At 42.1% G+C, this 26,526-nt stretch overlaps 1 protein-coding gene across 9 annotated transcripts in view; it reads right to left on the bottom strand.

Annotated features, from left to right (window-relative positions):
• Positions 1 to 20,966: 20,966 nt before the first annotated feature.
• Wdr59 (WD repeat domain 59) overlaps positions 20,967 to 26,526 on the bottom strand; it is a 72,582-nt gene continuing 67,022 nt past the window's right edge. For 7 of the 9 annotated variants that reach the window (XM_047529037.1, XM_047529041.1, XM_047529039.1 and 4 more), the window contains 2 exons: positions 26,383 to 26,525; positions 20,967 to 21,746 (listed from right to left, as the gene is read on the bottom strand). In XM_047529037.1, the coding sequence (XP_047384993.1) occupies positions 21,511 to 21,746; positions 26,383 to 26,525 (379 nt within the window). In that variant the 3' untranslated portion in view covers positions 20,967 to 21,510. Of the gene's footprint in view, positions 21,747 to 26,382; position 26,526 lie in introns of those variants that run through there. The other 2 variants (XR_007105457.1, XR_007105458.1) reach the window with 1 other exon arrangement.

The raw sequence follows: 26,526 nt of genomic DNA, 5'->3' as shown, positions 1-26,526 counted from the left end.
AACCTGTACACCATCCAAACCACAAAACACCAACTATCCCCTTCTCCTAGTATGAGTGACAGCTACTTCCTACTAACTTCAGCTGTAGCCTTGCTCTGTGCTACCCTTCCTATGATTTAATTTAAAGACATCCAATCAAAGAATTACCCTTGCTCCCAGAAGCAACATACACCCAGCCCTGAGCAAACCTCTGCTTCCATGAACTCATCTGCAAATAACTCACCAGAAGTGCAAATGTTGTAAAAAGGTCTTCATCACACCTAACAGGGTGTGAGGAAATACCCAGGATTCCATGGTGTGCAATAAGCCCGACTTGTTCAGCCGCAGGTGTGCTCCTAGCGGTCTTTGGCTGGATATTGGCAGGGGTTTAAAACTTTAAAAACAATGGGTCCTGTCTCAAATATGCACAAGTCAACTCTCATTGATGATGGCGACACATGGTGGATTTAGTGACTTCTTCCTTCCCAATGCCCATTTCCCATTTATCTGGGTAATAACCAGCACATTTTCCAGGTAACCTCTTCCACTCAGCTTACCTTTCAATTCTGTGGTTTCAAGGGGCCCCAGACACCCAGGTGCTCCACTCACAGGGTCCAGGGAGCTTCCGGCTCCCCGTCACAGGGCCCTCCAAAGCCAACCATTTACTGGTGGCGTGGTCCAAGCCCTGATTACGCTTGGTCATCCATAGGCCTCACAGCTGCTCTGTGTAGGAGGGGCAGATGGATTGGGGCTGGAAATGGGCTTGTTATTCCATGACTTCAAATCTGAATAGGTATAGTTGGGTTTTTGTTGTTGTTGTGTTAAGCTTTACAAAAATCATCTCTTTTTCTTATTATTTGCTCCAAATTGGTCCCTTACATTTCTTGGAACTGATTTCAGCTGACCTGTTTGCGTTAAATCTCTTCTTTTACTCTTTACAAAATCAGCTTTTGAGACTATTTTGGAAGAAGTGTCAAGTTTACTTGAGAGGCATTATTATTTCAAAGAATGTGTAATATCCATCATGGTAAAACTCTTCAGGAAAGAATTTTAAAATATGATTTTAATTGTCACTACCCTCTAATTATGCTATTAATCTCAAAGGTTACATCAGCTCAAATTGATACACCTGAAATGTAAAACACAGCCACAAAAATCACCCAGAAATTAAAATGTAATAAGCACAGACTTTGAGAGTACACTCTGTTGACTCCCATAAACTTGTGGCCCCAGGAACAGCAGTGCCATTTAAAACGAAGTTGGAAGGACAGTGGTTTGTAGCCAATGATGCATGCTGATGGCTCCCTGTGGTACACATAATTCCTAATCATGCACTAAACAGCCAGCAAAGACTTCTTTTATACTATGGCAATTTTTTGTTGTTTTATTTTTGGCAAAGAAAGTTCTGGTTTTGGGTTTGTCATTGTTGTTGTTTTGGGTTTTTCTGGTATTGGAGATTTAATCCAGGGGCACTTTACCCATCAGCTACATCCAACCAACCCTTTTTGTTTTTTGAGCTGGTCTCTCACTAATTTGCTAAAGGCCTTGCTAAGTTGCTGAGGCTGGTCTTGAACTTGTGATCATCCTGTCTCAGCCTCCCTGGCCCCTGGGATCACAGGTGTGCACCACAGCACCTGGCTACAAAGAAGCCTTCAAATATTAACTAGATTTGGGGTCTTGCTGTAATTTGCTATTTTGTTTGTTTGCTTGGTACTGGGGATTTAAATCGGGGGCGCTTTGCCACTGAGCCACATCCCCAGCCCTTTTTGTTTTTTATTTTGAGACAGGGTCTTGCTAAATTGCTTAGGGCCTCACTAAATTGCTGAGGCCGGCTTTGAATTCTCCATCCTCCTGCCTTAGCCTCCTAAGTCGCTAGGATTACGGTGTGCACCACCCCACCTGGTGGTCCAGCCTCTTAACAACTGGGCTCATTGCCTTGCCAACTTGCATTTCCCTGATTGCTAGAGAGACTGGGAATCTTTCCTCAGATATATCAGCTGTTGGACTTTTTTTCAAGACTTTGATTCGGAAAGGTGAGACGATGCAGGAGCCATGAGAAACAGATTCAAAGTGAGGCCCGAGGTTTTCAAAGTCAGAGCTGGCAGAGACCTAATGAGGTGGAACTTATGCTTAGAGAGGGGCTGGGCAGCGCTGCTGGCTCAACAGCTAGAATCACCTCAGGGTATAAAGTAGCCCTCTCTTATCTCAGGTTTTGCTTCTGAGATTTCATTTATCCAGGACCAACCTTGGTCAAAAAAATACTAAATGGAAAATTCCGTAACTAAACAATGTATAAGTTTTAATTTGCATGCCATTCTAAAAAGTGGGATGAAGTCTCAGGCCATCCTGCTCCATCCTACTTAGCATGAGAATCGCCCCTCTGTCCCCCCCCCCGTATCCACACTGTATACGCTACCCAACTTTTAGTCAATCCACAGATGTCTCAGATGTCAGAGCAGTTAGCAAGGTATAGTGCTAGTGTTCAAGTAACCCTTCTTTTACTTAATAGCACAAGAGTAGTTATGCTGGCAATGCCGAAGAGAAGCCATGAAGCAGTTTCCTCTAAGTGAAAAGGTGAAAGTTCTTGACTTTACTAGGAAAGAACAAAATCACATGCCAAGGTTGCTAAGATCTGTAGTAAGAATGATTCTCCCATCTGTGAAGTTATGAAGAAGGGAAAAGAAATTCATGCTAGTTTTGCTGAGCTAGTCAGTCCAGGCTGCCACTGGTCAGCTGTCCACCTTGCCCCCTGGCCAGCCATCCACCTTACCCGCTGGCAGCCCCCGCATTCCTTACCACCTCTCACTGGCTACTTCACCCCATCCCAACCTTCAGTTCTCGTCATTCCCCACGAGATCACACAGACAAGGTCACTGAAGGGTCGGTAGTAGTTGAAGGTAACGATGGCACCAAACAGGAAATAATTTCAAATGAAGTATTGCCGCTCCAGGAAATGTACCAGCCGTTCCCCAGCTCAGCACATTCCTCACTTGGCAGGTCCCTCGGGGACTAGGCCTTTCCCAGCCTCCTCACCTTTCTCCCTTCTTTCCACAGCTCCCCAAGGAACAAGGAAAGTCCTTATTAGACAGGAAATCTAGCTTTTTTTTTTTGTATCTTCTTCCTTCTAAATGCATCAGAGGCAGCTCACCTCAAATATCCAAGGAGGCTCATTACGGTTATTTTCCTAAAGAGAAAAACTCTTAAGAAGAAGAGTTATATTATACCTGTAATATGTGAAAGTCATCATAATCCATTTTAATTTTTTTTCTGCCACCCCTCACTGAGCTGAAATCACTATCCTTATAACTTGTCCCACTTTCCTTGTAACTTCCATTAATACCACTTTTGATTTCTGGAACTTCAGAATAAATCTAGTTTACTTTTAGCCATTAAAAGTCCATTTTTCATCTCTTTATTTATTTCTTTTTACCAGATCAAAAGTTTCCAATTTGTAGTATAACTCTTCAGAGCATACGCTTTACAAACTCTTCACCATCTGGCTAATCCTTTGAACACTGTTCCTCTAACAATGTTCCAGAATTGAACAGAAGGATTCATCAGTGGGCCAATAAAGCACCATGAATAGGACTATTTCCTTTCTCCATTTGGACAGTGAACTCTGAGATGTCATTGAGTTTTTGTTTTTTTTTTAAACCATAAATGCACATTGATGGCTATAGCATGGAGTTAGCTAAAATCCCTAGGTGGTTTCTTGTTTTCATATGAACATGCTCATTTTGTACTTCTTTTTTATGTTTTTATTAGGGCATTATAGTTACGCATAACAGTGGAGTTCATTTTGAACAGTTCAGACTTCATGAAATATAATTTGCTCCATTTCAGTCCCCAGTACTTCCTCTTTCCCTCCTCTTCCTCTACTCTACTGGTCTTCCCTCTGTTTATTGCTTATAACTCATGCAGACTTTGCAATCATAAAACTTTCCTTTTCAGTCTGGATCCATGTTCATAATCTGTTGAGATCTTTATCTCAATTTGATCAACTCACCTATGAATTACCTCTCTCAGCTGTTTCATTGACCAATCTTCTAATACATTTTCCTGAGAGCCATCTGTCAGAGACTGCTGCACAATCTTGCTGTTAAAGCAACGTGACACAATGCAATGACTCAGGCTAAGCTATAGTGAAGTGGATTCTAATCCAAGCTTTGTTGTTCTGTGACCTTGGGCATAAAGTTGCTAAACCTTTATTCTTTTTTTCCATTCTCCCTGTGACATTTGGATTGAAACAAGGGGTGCTCTGCCACTGATCTACAACTCCATCCCCTTTTATTTTATATATATATATATTTTTGGGGGGGGGGGTGCTGGGGATTGAACTCAGGGGCACTTGACCACTGAGTCACATCCCCAGCCCCATTTTGTATTTTATTTAGAGACAGGTTCTCACTGAGTTGCTGAGCACCTCGCCATTGCTGAGGCTGGCTTTGAACTCACGATCCTCCTGCCTCAGTCTCCTGAGCCGCTGGGATTACAGGCATGCACCACTGCGCCTAGCCCCTTTTATTTTTTATTTTGAGGCAGGGTCTTGCTAAGTTGCCCAAACCGGACTTGAACTTGTGATCCTTCTGTCTCAACCTCCCAAGTAGCTTGGCCTGTGCCACCATGCTGGGCCTTACTCTTGCCAAATACTAAATAAGCAGTGTCCCTGATTAGGTTTGGTGTGAAGGTCAATAGTGAAAATACATAAAAGGGCATAGATTTTACTTCAGCTTAATGATTTATATATATATATATATATATAAATATATATATAAATATATATATAAATATATATATATAAATATATATATAAATATATATATATATATATATATATTTTTTTTTTTTTACTTCTGCTTCTGCCTTTTTCATTTGCTTCTGGACTTAGTACTGATAGACTCCCCTGAACCACTTCATGATGAGATTTGATTTGACTTGATCATACCCATATTCCTTATTTATAGTTATATTTTAACTATTCCTCATTTTAAAATAAACTTTAAGGGCTGGGATTATAGCTCAGTGGTAGAACACTTGCCTTTGGATTCCATTCCTGGCACCATAAAACAAAACAAAACAAAATAAAATAGTTACAATTGGAGCAATAACACCTGAGACTGGTTCATGCCCAAGAAAGTGAAGGGCAGTGACGCCAGAACTGAGAACAGGCAGTTCGTGTGGAATAGGAAATTGGGTCAAATCAGGAAAATGGAAGCCATCTGCGTCTGGAAGGTTGGCAATCACCCCTGGGAGAATGGAATGTCAAAGACTTCTAGAGCCCATTGATGTCAAATTTACCTGCTCTTACCATCCTTTTCAAAAGGCTGCAGGCCAGGAGTTGTTAATGAATGTCCCCTGGACCCCTACCTGCCTAAATCGCTCCATGGGCCCTCCTCCTGCCCATCTGCTTCTCCTTTTGCCATCTCACCTGCATCTCCTGGGCCTAGTCACATAGGCAGGAAGGAAAGACATAGGGAGAAGGAACAGAACAGAACCCATAAAAAGGGCAAGATTTGCTTATCCTGTGGATTCCACCTTTGGGTTCCCTTCTTCCACCTGGGAGAAGTCTGTTCTACTTTTTTTAATAAAGTTTCTTACTTTCTGCTCTACACTTTCCTGGGCGTGCTTCTCTGGTGTTACACTTCAACATCAGAGGAAGCAGGACTCCTCAAGGTAACTGGCAGTATCAGCAGGACTTGGATCGGCTTTTCTTTTCCGATGCTATATTTGTTAATCGCTGCATGAATGAATCTAGAGTAAATTACAGGTAAACAGTTTCATTTCACAACTACACAAACAAGTATAGACTAACCAGTCTGAATTAACCTTGGTCCTCAACTTCATTTGTGATGAAATGCTCAAATTGGCCAGGTCTCTGCCGCCACCTAGTGTCAATAATTTCTCGGTTTGAAAGATGTAAATGGAAAGCCCTGGCTCCAAGAGACACAACTTGGTGCTCCTTTGGCCTTCCGTTTCAGGAGGTCCAATTATTTTGCCTTTTGTGGGCCAAATAGTAAAAGTATATAAATAGTACTGCAAGATACAGATTGGCCCACACCTTGTAAAAGTCAGTAAGAACGTTAGAGGTGGGGACATCTTCCTGCTAGGAAAAAAAATCCACCTACTTTGGATATCAGCATGGATCTTTTCCCTCTTTCATTCCTGACCTCCATTAGTAAAAGATGGGGGGAAGGGTGGGTTCTATCCATCAACACTTCTTTCTGAATTAGGAAAGTGATAGAAGAAAGTACCATCTGGCCTACTTCCAGGTCTTCATACCTACCTTGCTCCCAGTTTGGGTTCAGAGGCATCTGGGTAACTTGCGGCTTGGGCCAGGTCAGGCTGGCCAAACTTTCAGCCTTCCAGAGCACTGAGTAAGAAAGACCGCTCTCCTGAGTGACAGTTCAGAGCCATGACAGCAGCAGCTGAAAGATCTGTAGGTTTTATTTCACTGGTTCCTTCATTCTTTATATTGTCTCAACTTAATGTAGCAAAACAAAGATAGTAACTATAGGTTGTTTTGTGATTCGTTACTATAAATTTAAAAAATTTTTTGTAGTTGTAGATGGACAGCATTTATTTATTTATTTACTTTTATGAGGTGCTAAGGATCGAACCCAGTGCCTCTCAAATGCTAGGTAAGTGCTTGCTCTGTGACTGAGCTACAGCCCCAGCCCTACAGTAAAATTTTTAGGACAGAAGAAAAACTGGGTATTCAACTGGGTATTCATGTCTGTACTTTTCTTTCTTTCTTTTCTTTCTTTCTTTTCTTCCTTCCTTCCTTCCTTCCTTCCTTCCTTCCTTCCTTCCTTCCTTCCTTCCTTTCTCTCTCTCTCTCTCTCTTTCTCTTTCTTTCTTTCTTTCTTTCTTTCTTTCTTTCTTTCTTTCTTTCTTTCTTTCTTTCTTTCTTTCTTTCTTTCTTTCTTTCTCTTTCTTTCTGTGAGCCTGATTCACAGAGAAGTTCTCTGTAGCCCCTCCTGGGTATTACCAGCATTATTCCTATTAAAAGGCATTAAGAATTTCTGTATCTGATTTGGGAGGAAATAACCGGTCTCCTGAGAGTAGCTGTGTATCTCCAACAAGATAGTTATCATCTATTCTTGGAAGTCTTTTTTCTTTTTTCAATCACAAGTGTTACCAGCAAATAATCACTGCCATCGCAAGAGAACAGTCAAAAGACCAAAATTGGAATGAGAAATGAATTTTGCTTATTATTTAGTATCTGCCATCCCTCTAGTGGCAGAAGGTCCAGAGCTGAACTCAGTGTCCCTGAGTCCACAACTAAGTAGCAGACTCTTCCATTCTCCTCCACACTCCCACGACTGTTAAAGGAAACCTCACTCACTTCCACTACCCGCTCACTTTGCATGCCCTCATTAAAGGAAAGACAAAAATCCAACAGCAATCCACACAAGTCCCTGGTTTTTACACTTGCCAGACAAGGGGGCACATGCCAGCACGTGACTGCTAGAGGAGGGAGCTCTCGTGGTTTGGGAACATGTTACAGGTTGAGGGTGCTGATTAAGAATTGAAGTGTGCTGATTAACAATTGAAATCTTAAAAAAAAAAAAAAGAAAGAATTGAAATCTTGCTGGCCATGGTAGCACGAATCTATAATCCCCGCTACTCAGGAGGCTGAAGCAGGAGGATCATAAATTTGAGTCCAGCCTCTGCAATTTAGTGAGAACTTGTCTCAAAATTAAAACTAGAAAGAACTGGGGATGTACCTTAGCAATAAAGCACCCTGGGTTCAATCCCCAGTAGAAGAAGAGGGAGGAGGAGGAGAAAGGAAGAAGAAAGGAGACTCTTGCTCCTCAGGTAAGACAGAATGAGCCTCTGTGCAATTGGTTACATCAAGTCTCACTGAAGATTAGTCAAAAAAGTCTTCAGTTAGGTCCAGAGAGGATCTAGCATAGCCAAGTTGATACTCAAATTTCATAATTACGTATCGGAAGTGACTGTGAACCACAGTATCCAGTTTTTTTCTCCAATATATTTTTTTTGATAGAATTGTAGATTCACCTACAGTTTTAAGAAATAATACAAAGACACCCTTGAGTACTCTTTGTGCAGTTTTCTCCAGTGAGAACAGCACAGTCAGGATGTTGACATTCACACACCCGCCCACTCCGCTCAGATCCCCCAGGTCTCCCCGGGCGCACGTGTGGGTGTGTGCTCAGTGCTGTGAGATTTTACCACACGCGTACACGCGTGTCCACCACAATCAAGACGCGAAACAGTTTCATCCCCAGGAGGGTCCTTCGTGTTGCCCTTTTATGCTCCGGTCTCCCTGCCTCCTGCCCCTGCCTATCCCAGACAACCTGGAACCTCTTCTCAGCCCTTGAGTTTGGCCATTTTGGGAATGTTCTATGATAAAACTTATTCAGAACGCCACCTTGGGGATTGGCTTTCCTTGCTGAACCCTGTCCTTGGAGAGTCACCCGGGTTGTCAGTGTCTCAGCAGTGCCCTCCTTTTGCTGCTAGATGGTAGTCCAGAGGACATCTTCAGCTGGACGTCACTGCTGCACACTGCTCGCTGGACATCATTGCCGTCTGTGGTTCCTCCAGCCCTGGGAGCTCCAGGTCCCAGTTCACCTTTCTTTTTCCACCTTCTTTTGTTGCTTCTTGCATTATTTCTAGGTACCACTGGACCTAGCAGGAAGGAACATGGAAAATCAAGTCTACCCCATCTTGTCCAGACCAGGCCAGCACATCACCACATCCTTTTTTCATATTTCCTACAGGCCTGAAAATGGAAAGTGACTCTTTTTTTTTATTGTAAACAAATGGGGTACATCTTGTTTCTGTTTGAACATGAAGTAGAGGCGTACCATTTGTGTAATCATATATTTACATAGGGTAATGATGTTTGATTCATTCTGTTATTTTTCCTCCCCCCCCACCCTTCCCAACCCCCTTTTCCCTCTATACAGTCCCTCCTTCCTCCATTCTTGCCTCCCTCACACACCCCATTATGTGTCATCATCTGCTTATCAGTGAGATCATTCGTCCTTTGGTTTTTTGAGATTGGCTTATCTCACTTAGCATGGTATTCTCCAATTTCATCCATTTGCCTGCAAATGCCATAATTTTATTATTCTTTATGACTGAGTAATATTCCATTGTGTATATATATATATTGATGAATGGATAAAGAAACTGTGGTGTATATATATATATACACCACAGTTTCTTTATCCATTCATCAATTGAGGGGCATCTAAGCTGGTTCCACAATCTGGCTATTGTGAATTGAGCAGCTGTGAACATTGATGTGGCTGTATCTCTGTAGTATGCTGATTTAAGTCCTTTGGGTATAGGCCAAGGAGTGGGATAGCTGGGTCAAATGGTGGTTCCATTCCAAGTTTTCTAAGGAATCTCCACACTGCTTTCCAGAGTGGCTGCAATAATTTGCAACCCCACCAGCAATGTATGAGTGTACCTTTTCCCCCCAATCCTCACCAACTCCTATTGTTGCTTGTATTCTTGATAATTGCCATTCTAATTGGGGTGAGATGGAATCTTAGGGTAGTTCTGATTTGTATTTCTTATTACTAGAGATGTTGAACATTTTTTCATATATCTGTTGACTGCTTGTAGATCTTCTTCTGTGAAGTGTCTGTTCATTTCCTTAGCTCATTTGTTGATTGGGTTGTTTGTATTCTTGGTGTAGAGTTTTTTGAATTCTTTATATATTCTGGAAATTAGTGCTCTATCTGAAGTATGAGTGGCAAAGATTTTATCCCACTCTGTAGGCTCTCTCTTCACATTACTGATAGTTTCCTTTGCTGAGAGAAAGCTTTTTAGTTTGAATCTATCCCAGTTGTTGATTCTTGCTTTTATTTCTTGTGCTATGGGAGTCCTGTTAAGGAAGTCTGGTCCTAAGCCAACAAGTTGAAGATTTGGACCTACTTTTTCTTCTATAAGATGAAGGGTGCTGGTCTGATTCTAAGGTCCTTGATCCATTTTGAGTTGAGTTTGTGCAGGGTGAGAGAGAGGGAGTTAGTTTCATTCTGCTACATATGGATTTCCAGTTTTCCCAGCACCATTTGTTGAAGAGGCTGTCTTTCCTCCATTGCATATTTTTGGCCCCTTTGTCTAGTATGAGAAAACTGTATTCATTTGGGTTTGTGTCCATGTCCTCTATTCTGTACCATTGATCTACCTGTCTATTTTGGTGCCAATACCATGCTGTTTTTGTTACTATTGCTTTGTAGTATATTTGAAGTTCTGGTATTGCGATACCCCTGCTTCACTCTTCCTGCTAAGGATTGCTTTAGCTATTCTGGGTTTCTTATTCTTCCAGATGAATTTCATGATTGCTTGCTCTATTTCTGTAAGGTACATCATTGGGATTTTAATTGGAATTGCATTGAATCTGTATAGCACTTTTGGTAGTATGGCCATTTTGACAATGTTAATTCTGCCTATCCAAGAACATGGGAGATCTTTCCATCTTCTATGGTTTTCTTCAATTTCTTTCTTTAGTGTTCTGTAGTTCTCATTGTAGAGGTCTTTCACCTCTTTGGTTAGATTGAATCCCAAGTATTTTATTTTTTTTCGAGGCTATTGTGAATGGGGTAGTTTTTCTAACTTCTCTTTCTGAGGATTCATCACTTATGTGTAAAATGCATTAGATTTATGAGCATTGATCTTATATCCTGCTACTTTACTAAATTCACTTATGAGTTCTAAAAGTTTTCTGGTGGAATTTCTGGGTTCCTCTAAATATATAATCATGTCATCAGCAAACAGGGATAGTTTGAGTTCTTCTTTTCCTATTCGTATCCCTTTAATTTCTTTGGTCTGTCTAATTGCTCTGGCTAGAGTTTCAAGGACGATGTTGAATAGAAGTGGTGAAAGAGGGCATCCCTGCCTTGTTCCAGTTTTTAGGGGGAATGCTTTCAGTTTTTCACCATTTAGGATGATATTAGCCATGGGCTTAGCATAGATAGCCTTTACATGTTAAGGAACGTTCCCACTATCCCTATTTTTTCTAGTGTTTTGAGCATGAAGGGATGCTGTATTTTATCAAATGCTTTTTCTGCATCTATAAACTAATCGTGTGATTCTTAACTTTAAGTCTGTTGATAGGGTGAATGACATTTATTGATTTCTGGATGTTAAACCAACCTTGCATCCCTGGGATAAAACCCACTTGATCGTGGTGCACTATATTTTTAATATATTTTTGTATGCGATTTGCTAAGATTTTGTTGAGAATTTTTGTGTTGATGCTCATTAAGGATATTGGTCTGAAATTTTCTTTCCTCGATGTGTCTCTGTCTGGTTCAGGTATCAGGGTGATATTGGCTTCATAGAATGAGTTTGGGAGGGTTCCCTCCTCTTCTATTTCATGGAATATTTTGAGAGTATTGGAATGAGCTCTTCTTTAAAGGTTTTGTAGAACTCAGCTGAGAACCCATCTGGTCCTGGACTTTTCTTTGTTGGTAGGCTTTTGATGACTTCTTCTATTTCATTACTTGAAACTGATCTATTTAAATTGTGTATGTCCTCCTGGTTCAGTTTAGGTAATTCATATGTCTCTAGAAACCTGTTGATGTCTTCTAGATTTTCTATTTTGTTAGGGTATAGATTTTCAAAATAGCATCTAATTATGTTTTGTATTTCAATCGGGTCTGTCATGATATTTCCTTGTTCATTCCGAATTTTAGTAATTTTGATTTTTCGCTCTCCTCTTTGTTAGTGTGGCTAAGGATTTATCAATTTTGTTTATTTTTTCAAAGAACCAACTATTTATTTTGTCAATTTTTTTCAATTGTTTCTTTTGTTTCAATTTCATTGATTTCAGCTCTGATTTTAACTATTTCCTGTCTTCTACTACTTTTGGTGTTGGTCTGTTCGTCTTTTTCTAGGGCTTTGAGCTGTAGTTTTAGGTCGTTTATTTGTCGATTTTTTCTTCTTTTATTGAATGCACTCCATGAAATAAATTTTCCTCTAAGTACTGCTTTCATAGTGTCCCAGAGATTTTGATATGATGTATCTTTGTTCTCATTTACCTCTAACAACTTTTTTATTTTCCCCCTAATGTCTACTGATATCCATTCATCATTCAATAGCATATTATTTAATCTCCAGGTGTTGGAGTAGTTTCTGTTTTTTATTCTGTCATTTATTTCTAATTTCAATCCATTATGATCTGATAGAATACAAGGTAGTATCTATCTAGTATCTATCTTCTTGTATTTGCTAACAGTAGCTTTGTGGCATAAAATATGGTCTATTTTAGAGAAGGATCCATGTACCGCTGAGAAGAAAGTGTATTCGCTCTTTGTTGGATGGTATATTCTATATATGTTTGTTAAATCTAAATTATTGATTGTGCTATCGAGATCTATGATTTCTTTGTTCAATTTTTGTTTGGAAGATCTGTCCAGTGATGAGAGAGGTGTGTTATAGTCACCTAGTATTATTGTGCTGTGATCTATTTGATTTCTGGAATTGAAAAGGATTTGTTTGACGTACATGGATGAGCCGCTGTTTGGGGCATAGATATTTATGATTGTTATGTCTTGCTGATTTATGCTTCCCTTAAGCAGTATGAAATGTCCTTCTTTATCCCTTCTGACTAACTTTAGCTTGAAGTCCACATTATCTGATATGAGGATGGATACTCTGGCTTTTTTGCTGAGTCCATGTGCATGGTATGTTTTTTCCCATTCTTTCACCATTAGTCTGTGGGTATCTCTTTCTATGAGATGAGTCTCTTGTAGGCAGCATATTGTTGGATTTTTCTTTTTAATCCAATCTACCAGTCTATGTCTTTTGATTGATGAGTTCAGACCATTAACATTCAGGGTTATTATTGTGATATGATTTGTATTCCCAGTCATTTGGCTCATTTTTGTTTCTTGACATGACTTGGTTTCTCCTTTATTTGGCTATTCCTTTAGGGTAGGTCCTCCCTTTGCTGATTTACATTGTTGTTTTTCATCTCTTCCTCATGGAATATTTTGCTGAGAATGTTATGTAGTGCCAACTTTCTTTTTGTAAATTCTTTTAGCTTTTGTTTATCATGGAAGGATTTTATTTCGTTGTCAAATCTGAAGGTAAGTTTTGCTGTGTATAAGATTCTTGGTTGGCATCCATTTTCTTTCAGGGCTTGATAAATGTTGTTCCAGGCCCTTCTAAGCTTTTAGGGTCTGGATTGAAAAATCTGCTGATATCCTTATTGGTTCCCCCTTCAATGTAATTTGATTTTTTTCTCTTGCAGCCTTTAAAATTCTGTCTTTATTTTGTATGTTAGGTATTTTCATTATAATGTGCCTCAGTGTGGGTCTGTTGTAATTTTGTATATTTGGAGTCCTATAAGCCTCTTGTACTTGATTTTCCATTTCATTCTTCAGATTTGGGAAATTTTCTGATATTATTTCATTGAATAGATTGTTCATTCCTTTGGTTTGTTTCTCTAAGCCTTCCTCAGTCCCAATAATTCTTAAATTTGGCCTTTTCATGATGTCCCATAATTCTTGTGGATTCTATTTCATGATTTCTTACCATCTTCTCTGTTTGGTGAACTTTGTTTTCAAGATTAAATATTTTGTCGTCAATGTCTGAGGTTCTGTCTTCCAGGTGTTCTATCCTATTGGTTATGCTTTCTATGGAGTTTTTAATGTGGTTTATTGTTTCCTTCATTTGAAGGATTTCTGTTTTGTTTTTTTTTTTCAGTATCTCTAACTCTTTATTGAAATGATCTTTTGCTTCCCGTATTTGCTCTTTTAATTGTTGATTGGTGGGATCATTCAAAGCCTGCATTTGTTCTTTCATCTCATTGTTTGCTTCTCTTATTATTTTAATTATGTACATTCTGAATTCCCTTTCTGACATTTCTTCTGCTGTGCTGTCATTGGATTTTATTGCTATACCATCTAGGTTTGTTTGGGACATTTTCTTCCCTTGTTTTCTCATATTGCTCAGGTATCTACCCCTGTAGTAGTGAAACTCTGAGATATTGCAGATTTCCTCTATTGACTTATAGTGTCCCTGTAGATTTCCAATAACTCACCTCCTAGCCTTCAGGTGGGGTGTATTCCCTGCTAGTGGGCAGAGGTGCCTCCACTTGTTGACCAATGGTCAGTCAAAGGGAGACTAGACTGCAGGCTGGGGCACGTCTGATCTGGGCCTGTGTCTCTGGTTCTACCACCCTGGTGGGGAAACCTCGCCCAGTGGGGAAGACTCACCCAGTGGGGAAGTCTCGCTGGGCAGCTCTCCTTCGAGAAGTTCCCTTCAGTCCAGAACTACTGCCTGGGCTAGGGAGCTTGGCCTGCAAGGGACTCTCTCGCTGAGCGACCCTCCTCTGCAACATTCCCTGGGACCGGAGCTACCGCCTGGGCCAGGAAGCCTCGGCCTGTGACGAAGCCTCTTGCTGTGCGGTCCTCTTCTACAATACTCCAGGTTGTCCTGGTTCACGGCTCCAGCAGGGGAGTCTCACTGGGCCACTCTACTCCTCGAAGTTCCCTGCGTTCCAGGACTACTGCCCCGTCCAGGGAACCTCGCCCAGTGGGAGAGACTCACCCGGAGGCTCTGAGTTGGTCCCAAGTCTCTCAATACCTGCTCTTCTTGAATCCTGAGTCCTGTCAAGAGGCCTGCAGTCTCCCGTAGGTGTCTCGGAAAGGGAGCCGCCCTTCTGACGATGAGGGCCACACCCTCAGGAATAATTCAAAATGCCTGCACCAGCCTCCAAAGAAGCTGGGGAGCCCCAGCGAGGGTTTGCTGAGTCAGCACAGAGGCAAGTGCAGTGTCCCTCAGCAGTAGGGGGGAAGGCAGCCTCAGCGATGGCATCGACCTGGGTGTGGGGGTTGGGCGGGCTCCAGAAAGTGACTCTTTTGACATGACATCTACTACTACTGGAGAGATGGGAAGTGTATTTTCAAGTGAGAAAAGCCAACTGCAGTAAAGCATGTAATCATACTTGCTACTAGTAAAAACGCCCTGTGAGTATTTGTTGGAGGTATGTAGGAAAGGAAAAGCATGGAAGGGTGAGCCCTAGGCTGTCCACGCTGGTTGCTGGAGCCAGGAGAAAAAGATAATTAATTTCATTTATTCCCATATATTGCTTCACTGTTAGCAGTGAAAACATTTTCGTTTTGGAAGAAGAAATGAAAAAAATAATTTTCAAAAGTTAATTCTGAGGGCTGGGGATATAGCTCAGTTGGTAGAGTGCTTGCCTTGCCCTGGGTTCAATCCCCAGCACTGAAAAAAAAAAAGTTAATTCTGAAAACCAGAAATGATCCTAATGTTCTTCAGCTGTGTAATGGTTAAGGGGACTGTGGTACATCCATATGATGGCAAATCCTCGGCAAGGAAAAGGAACAAGCTATTGATACAAGCAACAACGTGGGTGGATTTCAAAGGAATGACACTGAGTGAAAAGGCCAATCTCAAAAGGTCACACACTAAACTATCCAATTCTAGAACATTCTTGGGTATTTTTTGCCCCTGGCGCTGGGGATTCCACCCAGGGCCTCACACATGCTAGGTAAGCATCATGAGCTACATCCCCTACCCTTTAAAACATTTTTTTTATTTTGAGGCGGGGTTTTGCTAAATTGCCCAGGCAGGCCTTGAACTCATGATCCTTCTATCACAGCCTCCTGAGTAGCCAGGATTATGAGTGCACCGTCATGCCTAGCTAAGGTCTTTATAAAAAGGTATTAAGAGGGATCTTTGTTGTGTGTCTGTGAAGGCAACATAAATCTACATGTGATAAAATTGAAGAGAACAAACTACACACATACACACATGCACACAAAAAAAGTGCATTTCAAACTGAAATCTGAATAAGGGTGATGGACAGAACCAAGGTCAATTTTCTGGCTGTGATATTAGACTATAATCATGAGAGACATTACCTTAGGGAGAATCTGGGTGAAGAGCTTATGGGTCATTCAGTATTATTTCTTACAACAACATGAAATTTGCAATGCTGTATGGATGAAAAGTTTAAAAGAACCAATTTGGAGCCACAATGATGGTATAGGAAGCCTGCTCTGCAATCGAAGGTCCCTGTGCTTTTCTTAAAGACAGCCACTGTTCCCAGGACCAGCACTGGGGTTGATGAGCCCTCCATAAATAGATGGTGGTTATCTTTTTGCCTTGCATCTGTATTTTCTGGTTTGTGAAAATCCAGTAAATCCCACTTATGAAGAACACATGGGGACTGGAGAGGACAAAATAGTAACAGAATTGGAAATGTTCCTATAATTACAAAAAATACAGATATAAAAGTCTTTTCTTAAAAAGATCTGTAGGTTAAATACGGAGCTGGGTGTGAACGGAGACAATGCTTTCCTTCCCTGGGTGGGATACTGATATGATAAGAAGTACATATGTAGTCTCTGCCCTGATTCCTGACACAGAGCTCCTAAAACTCTTGAAATTTCCTGAGCGGTAGAACTGCTAGGAGAATCTTTTGTTCTAATATTTGGTCTTTTCCTGACACAGAGCTCCTAAATCCCTTGGAAGTTCATGGGTGATCGGAGCATCTTTTGTTCTAATGAGGAGACTCTACTTTTTTACACTTTTTGAGACACGGTCTCACTAAGTTGCTGAGGCTGGCCTCAAAACTATGATCCTCTTGCCTTGGCCTCCCAAGTTGCTAGGATTATAGGTGTGTACCACCAAACTCAGCATGAGGGAACTCTTGCTGGGCTCCTGGATAACCCCAGGATGGGGTTTGTTGCCTGGGTGTGATTAGAACTTCCAGCCCCACTCCCTGACCTCCAGGGAGGAAAAAGGCCATTTAACCAATGGCTGTCGAGATATCAATCATTCCTAATTAATGAAGCCTCCATACAAACCCAAAGAGACCAGTTCACAGAGCTTCCAGGTTGCAGAAGGTGCATGGGGGGTACATCAGGAAAGGGCATGGAAGCTCTTCCCCACTTCCCACCTACCTTACTCTGTACCTCTTCATCTATATGCTTTATAATATCTTTTATCACAAATGGGAAAATGTAAGTAAAGTGTGTCTGAGTTCTGGAAGCCTCCTAACTAAACCTGGTGGGAGGGGGTCTTGGGAACTCCTGATTTATAACTGGTTGGTCAGCAGCACAGGTCACAACCTAAGGCTTGAGACTGGGATCTCAGTTTTGTAAGACCGAGCCCTAAACCAGGAGATGGTGTCAGAATCAGTTGAATCGGAGGACACTTGGCGGGCGTCTGTTGGAGAACTGCTTGGCATAGGGGAGAAGACCCCACACATTTTGTACACAGATGCATGTCGTGCTGGAGCATGACTGGCTTTAGCTGCTTGTCCTGTGCAATGAAGTAGTTGAGGACTGCACCCCGACACTACCCAAGCAGGCCTTGGGGGACAATGGGTAGGGAGGAGGGGGAAACCCAGTGGCAGTTTTGGAGTGAGGAGAGGAGACCCCAGGCTCACAGGGAAAGTGCAGGCTCCTCAGCACAGCGTTCAGGCTCACCCTGCTCTGCCTCCTGCTTCCTCCCAGAGTCACCTATCAGCTCCAGCCTCTGCTCTGCCTTAAGAAACTGTTCTCAGTGCCCCCAGTGCTGCGCGCTCCTGTTCACCCTTGGCACAGCCTGCCCTGTGCCCTCCCGGTCCTCCCCACCCGAAAACAGCCTTCAAAGGAGCTCAGCCGAGTCCTCCTCTGGAGGACCTTGGGCTCACGAGTGTCTCTTGCCTTTCCTGGAGGCCAGAAGCACATGGTGGCCCAGGCACTCACACGTCAGTTTCCTACCAGACTCTGCCTCCAGCAGAACAGATCCACTTGTGTGGCTCATCTTGGCCCGGCGCCCATCTCACGTTAAATACTTGATGAATAAAAGCAAGCCTTCAGAGATTTAAGAAAAAAATGCCAAATGAGTGATACTGTCGTGACAAGAAACTTGCCAACATGGTAGAATACCAATAAGGTAGATTTATCTCTGCCTCTGACAAGGATGTTAGATTCTAAAAAGAATGAGGATACCAAGGCGTGTTGTCCCCCCCAGGGTCTGTCTTCGTGGTGTGTCTGATACCCTGTTGCTGCCTCCAGCCTTGAGGAGGGTATGAAAAGGGAGGCCATAAAGGAGGGCTGTGATTTATAACCTTGCTTTCAGAACCATTTTTCCACAGCGAACACAATCGACCTTCTAGGAGATTGTTCAGTTGCACAGAGGCCACTGATGGGCGGCCGAAACTTGGGCCCAGGGGTGTCCAAGGCAGCCGTCTGCTAGCAGAATGAATGACTTCTGCCTCTTCATTCTTGCTGCAAGTCACTGAAACGACGCTGGCTCTCCTCAGTTTTGCCAGCCACTCAGAAAACCACTGAATGGGGGAAGGAGCTCCCTGCATAAGAATTCAGCATGTTCAGATTGAATGCATTTTTATAATAAATGATAATTGTAAAAAGTTTTTTAAGCATCAATGTTTCTATGTAGCATCAACAAGGAGAGCGTTGTACCATTTGTGTTTTGGGGGACAGGAGCACAAAATCAAGCTGGTGTTGGCCTAGAAGGCTTAGCCCATCCTTCCCAGCGGGCTGACTAAGCAACCTTTTGTTTCTGGTGCACAAAGAAACAGATCTGTTTTCCTTGCCGAGTTCAAAGGTACTCTGGAACACAGCTTATACTGTTATTAAAAACAAACAGGAAAAAGGACTGAGGTGCTTCTAATAATCCATTCTGAGGCAGAGAATATTAACCATGGCCAGCATCCAGACCTACGTATTTCCAATGTGAACTTTTTTTTTTTTAAATATTACTTTTGTTCTGGAACCTTGAAAATTCAAAAGGGAGCTGGGGTTGTAGCTCAGTGGTAGAGCATCTGCCTAGCATGTGGAAGGCATTGGAGTCCATTCTCAGCAACACGTAAAGATAAATAAATAAAAATAAAGGTATTGTGTCCATCTACAACTAAAAATATATTTTAAAATTCAAAAGAAATTCACGTACTGAAAGAGAACATTTTACACTTGAAACTGCTTCAGAGCCACTATGAAGGTTCTTTCGGTTTTGAAAGATAATACTCCTATAACAATAAACTAGGACAAGGGAACGTCTCATTCTCCACTGGGACAGATTTGTACATTAGCTTGAGCAGTGGGGAACAGAAAAAGATCGTCCTTTGCAAACGATGTGAGTTCACCAAAGAACAACAGATCCTGGCTCTCTATGGAAGTCACCCTGTCCTGGGATCACTATTACAGCCGCAGGCAAAAGATCAGAGTGGAGGAAACTCAGCACTCTGGGCCCCCTCTCATTCCAGTGTACCAGCCACTGCCCGCTCTTGAGACAACGGCACCCAAGCTTGGGTCAGAGCCTCTGATCTTACACTGCTGAGCCTCTGGTCTTACTCTAGCCTCTAAGTCCTTTCCTTATGTCATGGCCTCTCTTGACCAGGTGCACATAGAACAAGGTATAGACATCATTCGAAATGGTATTTTGAAAATGTTTTCACCCCAACCTTGAGCAAGGAATGAATTTACCTTGTGATTCAGCATGTGTGTGTGCAAATGTGTGTGTACACTCATGAACAAGTTACACGAATCAATATCTACCTTAACTATGCTTCTACACTGTTTCAATTTGTTTAAATGTTGGTTTTTATCCACTAAATTGATTTCACAGTCCATTATAGGGTCCTGACTTGTACTTAGAAACACAGCAATGTACAACACTCTCCTCTTAGGGGACATGTAGTTATTCATGTTCTCTGGAACCACAAAATTCCAAGAAATAGGAACTGCAACAGAAAAACAAAAAACAAAATTTCTCTACCCTGGCACATACAAAATGTGAAGAGCTGAGAATCATTCTGAAGAAATGGTGGACATATGAGTTGTAACCACTTGGAACACAGATAATTTGGGGCAAAGTTTGAAGGGAGGTCAAATAATAATGAGGCATTCACTAGGTGCCAGAGGCTTGTACAGAGGCAGAGGGAACTTCAGGATCGATGCGGGGGATGCAATTTCATCTTCCTTTTGCTAGAGGAAATAATTTTAATACTCTCAGAGCTGTGAAGAACCTTAAATTTAAAATTCCATTTTGTCCTGTCAGATGAACCAAGTAAATCAACATTTCCTTTAAAAACTGGAGGACTGGGCTGGGGTTGTGGCTCAGAGGTACAGCACTTGCCCGGCATGTGTGAGGCCCTGAGTTCAATCCTCAGCACCGCATATAAATAAATAAATTAAATAAAGGTCCATTGACAACTTAAAAAAAAACATAAAAACAAATAAACCTAGAGGACTGGCAGGCATGGTGGCACATGCCTCTTTATCCCAGCAACTTGGGAGGCTGAGGCAGGAGGATCACAAGTTCAAGGCCTGCCTCAACAACTTAGCAAGGCCCTAAGTCAATTAGTGAGACTCTGTCTCAAAATGAAAAAGAAAAAGGGGTGGGGATGTGGTTCAGGGGCAAAGCACCTCTAGGTTCAACCCCCAATAACAAACCATTAAAAAATTAAAATAAAAATAAAAGTGGGAGAACTGACTTTAGTCACATCCAAAATAGCTAACTCTAGTTAGAACTAAGGTAAACCCATATTCACAGTAGCACAGTTACAACAGCCAAGACATGGAACCAGCTTAGGTGTCCATCAATAGATGAATGGATAAGTAAAATGTGGTATATATACACAGTGGAGTTTAATTCAGCCAAAAAGAAGAATGCAATTATGTCATTCGCAGAAAAAAAGGAACTGGAGTACATTGTGTTAAATAAGGTAGATGCAGAAAGTCAAGTGTGATATGTTTTCTCTCATATGTGGAAGCCAGAAAGAAAAAAGGAAAAAAAGGGATCTCGTGAAAATGGAAGGGAGATTAGCAAGGGAGAGGAAGGGGAGGGAGGAGAGGAAGGCAAGGGAAGTGCTGGGGATTGAAATTGATCAAATTATGTGATGTGCAGGCCACAATGAAACCCACTCTTCTGTATAATCATATGCACAAATAGAAAATTAAAAACATTTTAAAGTAGGGCAAAAATGACTCAGAGATCTTCCAACTTCCTTTTTTTTTTTTTTCCTTTCAAATAATTACTAGGGTTGTATTAGTCAAGGGAAAGCAGTTGGAGAAGAAATGAAAACAAATACATCTTTAAAATCCTTAAGTACAGCATATATTTACAATTTCAGTATTCTACAGAAGGCTGCTATCCATCTGTTCTTTTAAATGTATCAATTTCTAAAGTCACAGATGTCACAGGCCCACTTGTCAATTAAATTAGTGTCCACCGTTCTTTGGCTTCGAGACTCTTTCACAGCTCACTTGGTCAGAGCGTCCGCTCGTGGTTCAGGCTAAGACTCCAGAGGCAGGTGCTCTTCCCCAGGGAACTTCCCTGCAGTAGCTCAGCTCTGTGCACCTGCCTGCCCGCCCTGCCCCAGCGATGTCCATGCCAGGGCAGCCATAGAGAAGGAGAAGGCCGGCGAGCAGTGGCGGCTGCAGCAGTCTGTAAGGGCAACATCCTCCCACCTCACTGGGGACAAGCCTGGGTTCTGCAGCTTCCCTCCTGGCAGGCTTTTTCCAGCACTTATGGGGTCCTCAGAGCACAACTCCACCACAGGCAGGTTCAGAAAGTGCTTTCAAGCAGGCAGTGACACCCACACCCAGTGGGACACACCTCTTGGGTTCGAAACCACTCCATCATGTGGCTAGTGTGGCCGCCGTGGCCACAGGTCAGGCAGAAATTGGACGATCCCCGCACAGCCACGTGGCAGATGGCACACTGGAACGTGAAGCCTTTACAGATGGCACACTGTGTGCCCCGGACCTCGCTTCGGCAATGGCTGCAGTACACACCAAACTCTGGAAATGGGTGAAGATGGCAAAACAAGAGGCATCATGAGTTTGGTTCTGAAAAAAGAAATGGCTCTCTCACTTCCCTAAGAAAACAGAAGCCTCCGAGTGGAGACCCTTCCTCTTCCCACCACTACCTCTGCGAGTCTCCCAAGGTCAGCACATCCTTTCCTAACCTCTGACAATGGGGACAATTTTTATTATAGAATTATTTACCAAGGAGTAAATAAAACTCTACAAAACTTCTCAAAACAATGGCTGTGACACAAACTACCTTTTCATGAAAAAAAAATATATAAATTCAATAAAAACTTGCCTTTCTTATACATGGATAAATCACATTTATAGACAAGGTCACACCTCAAATGTCACACTTAAATTCAAGTTTTAATTGGCTACGGATAAACCATTACAAGAGGAGGAACATGCTTCATATGTGGACATCGAGTCTACAAATATTCCCAGAAAACTACTCTTTGGCCTGATGCAAAGTAGAGATGTCATGTCCTGCCAGGCCGGGAACACTGACAAACATGGGGACCACAGGTAGGAGGCTGGTTACTACTGTAGCATAAGTTCTGCAGCTGAAATGGGAGAGAGGTGAAATGCATCATTCTTGGTTCCTAACAAACTATGAAGGACAATAAAAATACCTCTGGTGCATAGAACTATCATATTAGGATCCCAGGGCTTTAAGAAACCTCCAGGCAGAAGCTAACTCAAGGCCTAACTGAATGGCTCCGTGTGTTAACCTCACAACAAGGAGAGTTTTGTACATTCACCCAATCACCTACACACAAATGTAAGTAGAACCAGGCAAATATATAAGACACTGAATTAACAAATTGAAGCAGGAAGGAATCATCCCCAGGGGAGGCCATGCAGGCAAAGCACTCACTTTGCTCTGCCACTGTTATGACCAGGCACTGCACACTACATGGGGAAAAAACAAGAAAACAAAAATCATAAAGAATACCCCATCTAGCATTAGCTTCCCCAAATCCCAAATAGAGGAGGCCTGGAGCCCGTTCATAAATATCTAACCTCCCAAATGGAAATGAGTTCATCATCCCTCGAATGTGCTACGCTGAGGTCTGCAGATCTGGGATGACCTTTGTAGATGAGAGAAGCTGAGAGGAAACTGCTGCTGTCTCCATAAAGACAATGCCTGTGGCTTTGCGGGTCTGCTGGTAATTTTCTTTCAAAACCTTCTGTCCTATACCTGGATAGTCAATTCCTCTAAAGTTGTAGAACTTTGCAGATAAAAGCACTTCTTGTTTTTTTTTTTTGTTTGTTTGTTTTGTTTTGTTTTGCGCGTGAGGCAAGCACTCTACCAACTGAGCTGTATCCCCAGTCCTTTGAGTGTTTTGGTCTGTGTTCTCCCACAATTCTTCCACTGCTTTTAAAAGAATCTTGTGATACTGTTTGTACTGGGACTAGGATATATTAGCAATTCTTGACCATCATTTAGGTGTTCAGGGGTTTGTGTTTCAGACTCTGATTGGATTATGTACTTCTTGCCCCCACTCACTGAACACCTATTCCTCTGTATGTCCCACAGAATTGTACAAGTCAATAAGGGTTTAGCTGACTGATGGACTGACACCTCAATTCCATATCTCTGTGATTCATGTTTTCCTAAAAACTAATTTCAAAAGACAAGTTGCTCTAGGCAACTTGTCATTAATCTCTTTCTAGAATACTTTCCTGCTGTTAGATACTATGAAAAAATGTATTGCTCAAATAGCATTTCATGTCTGCATTTCTTCAAGTACATATACTAAAATATATCATATTCAAATAATTCTTATTATTTATGTCTAAATCTATTACTGCTTTTTTTTTTTTTTTTTTTTTGGTCTGGTTTCTTTTTTTTTTTGCGGTGCTGGGGATCGAACCCAGGGCTTTGGGCTTGCAAGGCAAGCACTCTACCAACTGAGCTATCTCCCCTACTGCTATTTTTTAATTGAAACTATTTGCATAATTTAAAGAGTCAAATGGTTCTACGCATCTTATTACAAAACCCAGCAGTTCCTGCGACCCACACCCCATCACTCCCTAGAGGAAACCCCTTGAACTCATTTGACTGTTTCTTTTCTTTTTACCTCCTTTATCTCTAAACAACATGTTTGCAAGACTATTTCTTAAACAGCACATGTAGGCACTGCCCACTGGCTGTCCACCGTGGAAAAACTCACTCCCCAGTCTCCCAACCACACCTGAACACCACTTGCCCGTGGCTCCCCCACGCAGTTCTCTTCTGGCTGGGTCACATTTCACTTGTACATCATTCTATGTAAATATCATTCAAGTCATGTACTATGCCACTTTTCCTTTCTTGAACACTTAGTTTTTCCCTGAGTTAGTGACTGTCTCATTTTTTCATTTGTTTAGTTTGCTATGTACTTATTAATAATTCATCTCTGAACTCTCCTTCAAATATCTGAATCTTCTATAAATACACTGAATAATGAGAATAGTAGATAACTTCTTCAATTTTCTCTTGCTGGAGCCAGGGCTTGTGAAGCTCAGTCTGGACTGGTTTATGTCCAGGTCTGTAATGGTGAGTGCCCTCCACCAGCATTCCAACTTCCTTATTTATGGAAATGAATCCAGTCCTCCCTAGATAGTCTGAGGCTGACTTTCACGCATGATTGACAACTAGTAAGAAATCATTTTCTTGATAATTCTGGAGGCACTGCTGCATTGTCATCTCATTTTCAGAACTGCTCCTGAGGTATGATGTCATTTATATTCCTTATGCTTTGTATGTGACCTGCTGTTTTTTCTTCCTAGGAGTTTCCAGGATCTCCTCTGTATCCCTTGTCTTTCTCTGGCCATTATGCTATGTATCTGGCAGGCAGCTACCACTAACTCACCCAACTGATTCCCAGATCCCAAATTTCATTGCTAATATTACTTCTCCTTGCACAGTTATATCTTCTCAGAAAAGCTGTTTAAAGACACTATGGTGGGATCTGGAGAGAGGGGAAATCAAATTTATGTTCAGTCACTCTCTTCAGGAGAGTTCTCTTCAGTTTAGGTTCTTTCACATCACTGCCCATCTTCTCCTCAAAGCTCATTGATGTCTCATTCTGTCTCCATCTCTGGTTCTTCCCCCAGCGCCCAGCTCCCGGGGTGGGCAGGCTCTTATCTGCGCTCCCCACACCCTTCCTTTCCACCCCCACCCAGTTCCCAGGTAAACACACCCATTCTCACAGCTCAAATACGGTCCACATGCTGAAGATCCCCAAATTCCTATCTCTACCCTAATCTCTCCTCAGCACCAGACTCACATCTAACCTCCCACCAGACTCCTCCAGCCCCAAATCTCACACACATCTCTGACTATCCCAAACTAAATTCACGATTTTCTTCCCGTCTTTTCCATCTTAGAAAATACTGTCATGTACCTAGCTGCTCAAGTTGGAAATTTAGGAGTCATCTGATCTTGTCTCTGGTTCTCAATCCCACAACCAAATTATTAGCCAGTCATGTTGAGCCTACCTCTAAAATATAATTTTAATCCCTCCCTCTCTCTCCACTGACACCACCCCTCAGACTAGGCCACGGAGCTCTTGGATTATACCAGAGGCCAAATGTCTTCCTGCTCCTACTCGGCCCTCCTCCAGTCCTTCTCTAGCAGCCAAGGTGATCCTCTTAAAATATAAACAGGGCATGTCGCTTACTTCTTAATGTCCTCCAAAGCTCACCACTCAGAATACAGCCCAAATCCTTTACCACATGTACGAGTCCCTGCTGGCTAAGGCCCTAATAATTCCACAGTCTGAATTTTTAAAACCCTTTCCATTTATTTAAATTTTTTATTAATATTTTTTAATTGACACATAAGATACTGTATGTAGAGCGTGGCATTTCAATATGTGTACACACACAATGGGTAATGATCACATCTGGGGAACTGGCATCTCCATTGCCTCAGACTTACCTCATTTCTGTGTCAGAAACCTTTAGGAGCCTCTCTTAGCGATTTTAAAATATTCAGCAGTTACCCTACGATGCTACAGAATATTAAAAGTCACTCCCCTGAACCCACTCCAATTCTGTACCACTCTTCTCACTTGTTGGTTTTGGCCACGCTGGCCTCCCTGGGCCACTGTTCTGCACGCGGCACCCACTCTCTTCCTAGGGGACCCCTTCTCAGCCTTCAGGCCTGGCTCCTTGGAGAAGCCCTTCCAACTCGCCTTGACCGGTCTCCTAGGATTCTCTTTCCTTCCTTCCCTGCCCCAACATCATCTGTGTCTGCTAATTACTATTTGTCACAATGTGTGATTATTTAATTTTTCTCTCCCACCAGCTGCGAGTTCCATGAGGAGAAACAATGTGTGAGCACTGAGCGCTGTGCCTTCCGGGGGCTCAATGAGCATCAGTCAAACAAGTGACAAGCACCCCCACTGCCAATCAAGCCTCAGGACTGGAGCTAAGACTGCTTCTGTTACCACAGAAAATTAATCTTGATATCAAATGCAAGGGCCTTCGGAAGCTTAGATAAGACTCAAAATGCTTCCGAAATTTCTGCTTATAAATGAGAAGCAAAGACTTCATTCTAAGTCTGAGGTTGTGGACAAAGTAAATGACAGGACCCTTGAAATCGTGACAGGGAAGGAAAGGAATTCACACTCACCGATCCCTTTGTGGGGATCAGGAGGACAGGACACAAACTTCAGCACTTCCGCTCGCTTCTCTCTCAGACCCCAACGGTAGAGGATTTCTCCATAGCATTTCTTAAAGTCATCGAACTGCTGGGTGTTGGCAGGGTCCAGAAGCC

This window comes from Sciurus carolinensis, chromosome 16 (assembly GCF_902686445.1).
Source record: "Sciurus carolinensis chromosome 16, mSciCar1.2, whole genome shotgun sequence".
In the NCBI taxonomy this organism is placed as follows: domain Eukaryota; kingdom Metazoa; phylum Chordata; class Mammalia; order Rodentia; family Sciuridae; genus Sciurus; species Sciurus carolinensis.
Note: the sequence above shows the minus strand (reverse complement) of the source record. Positions and strands in the feature narration are given on the sequence as shown.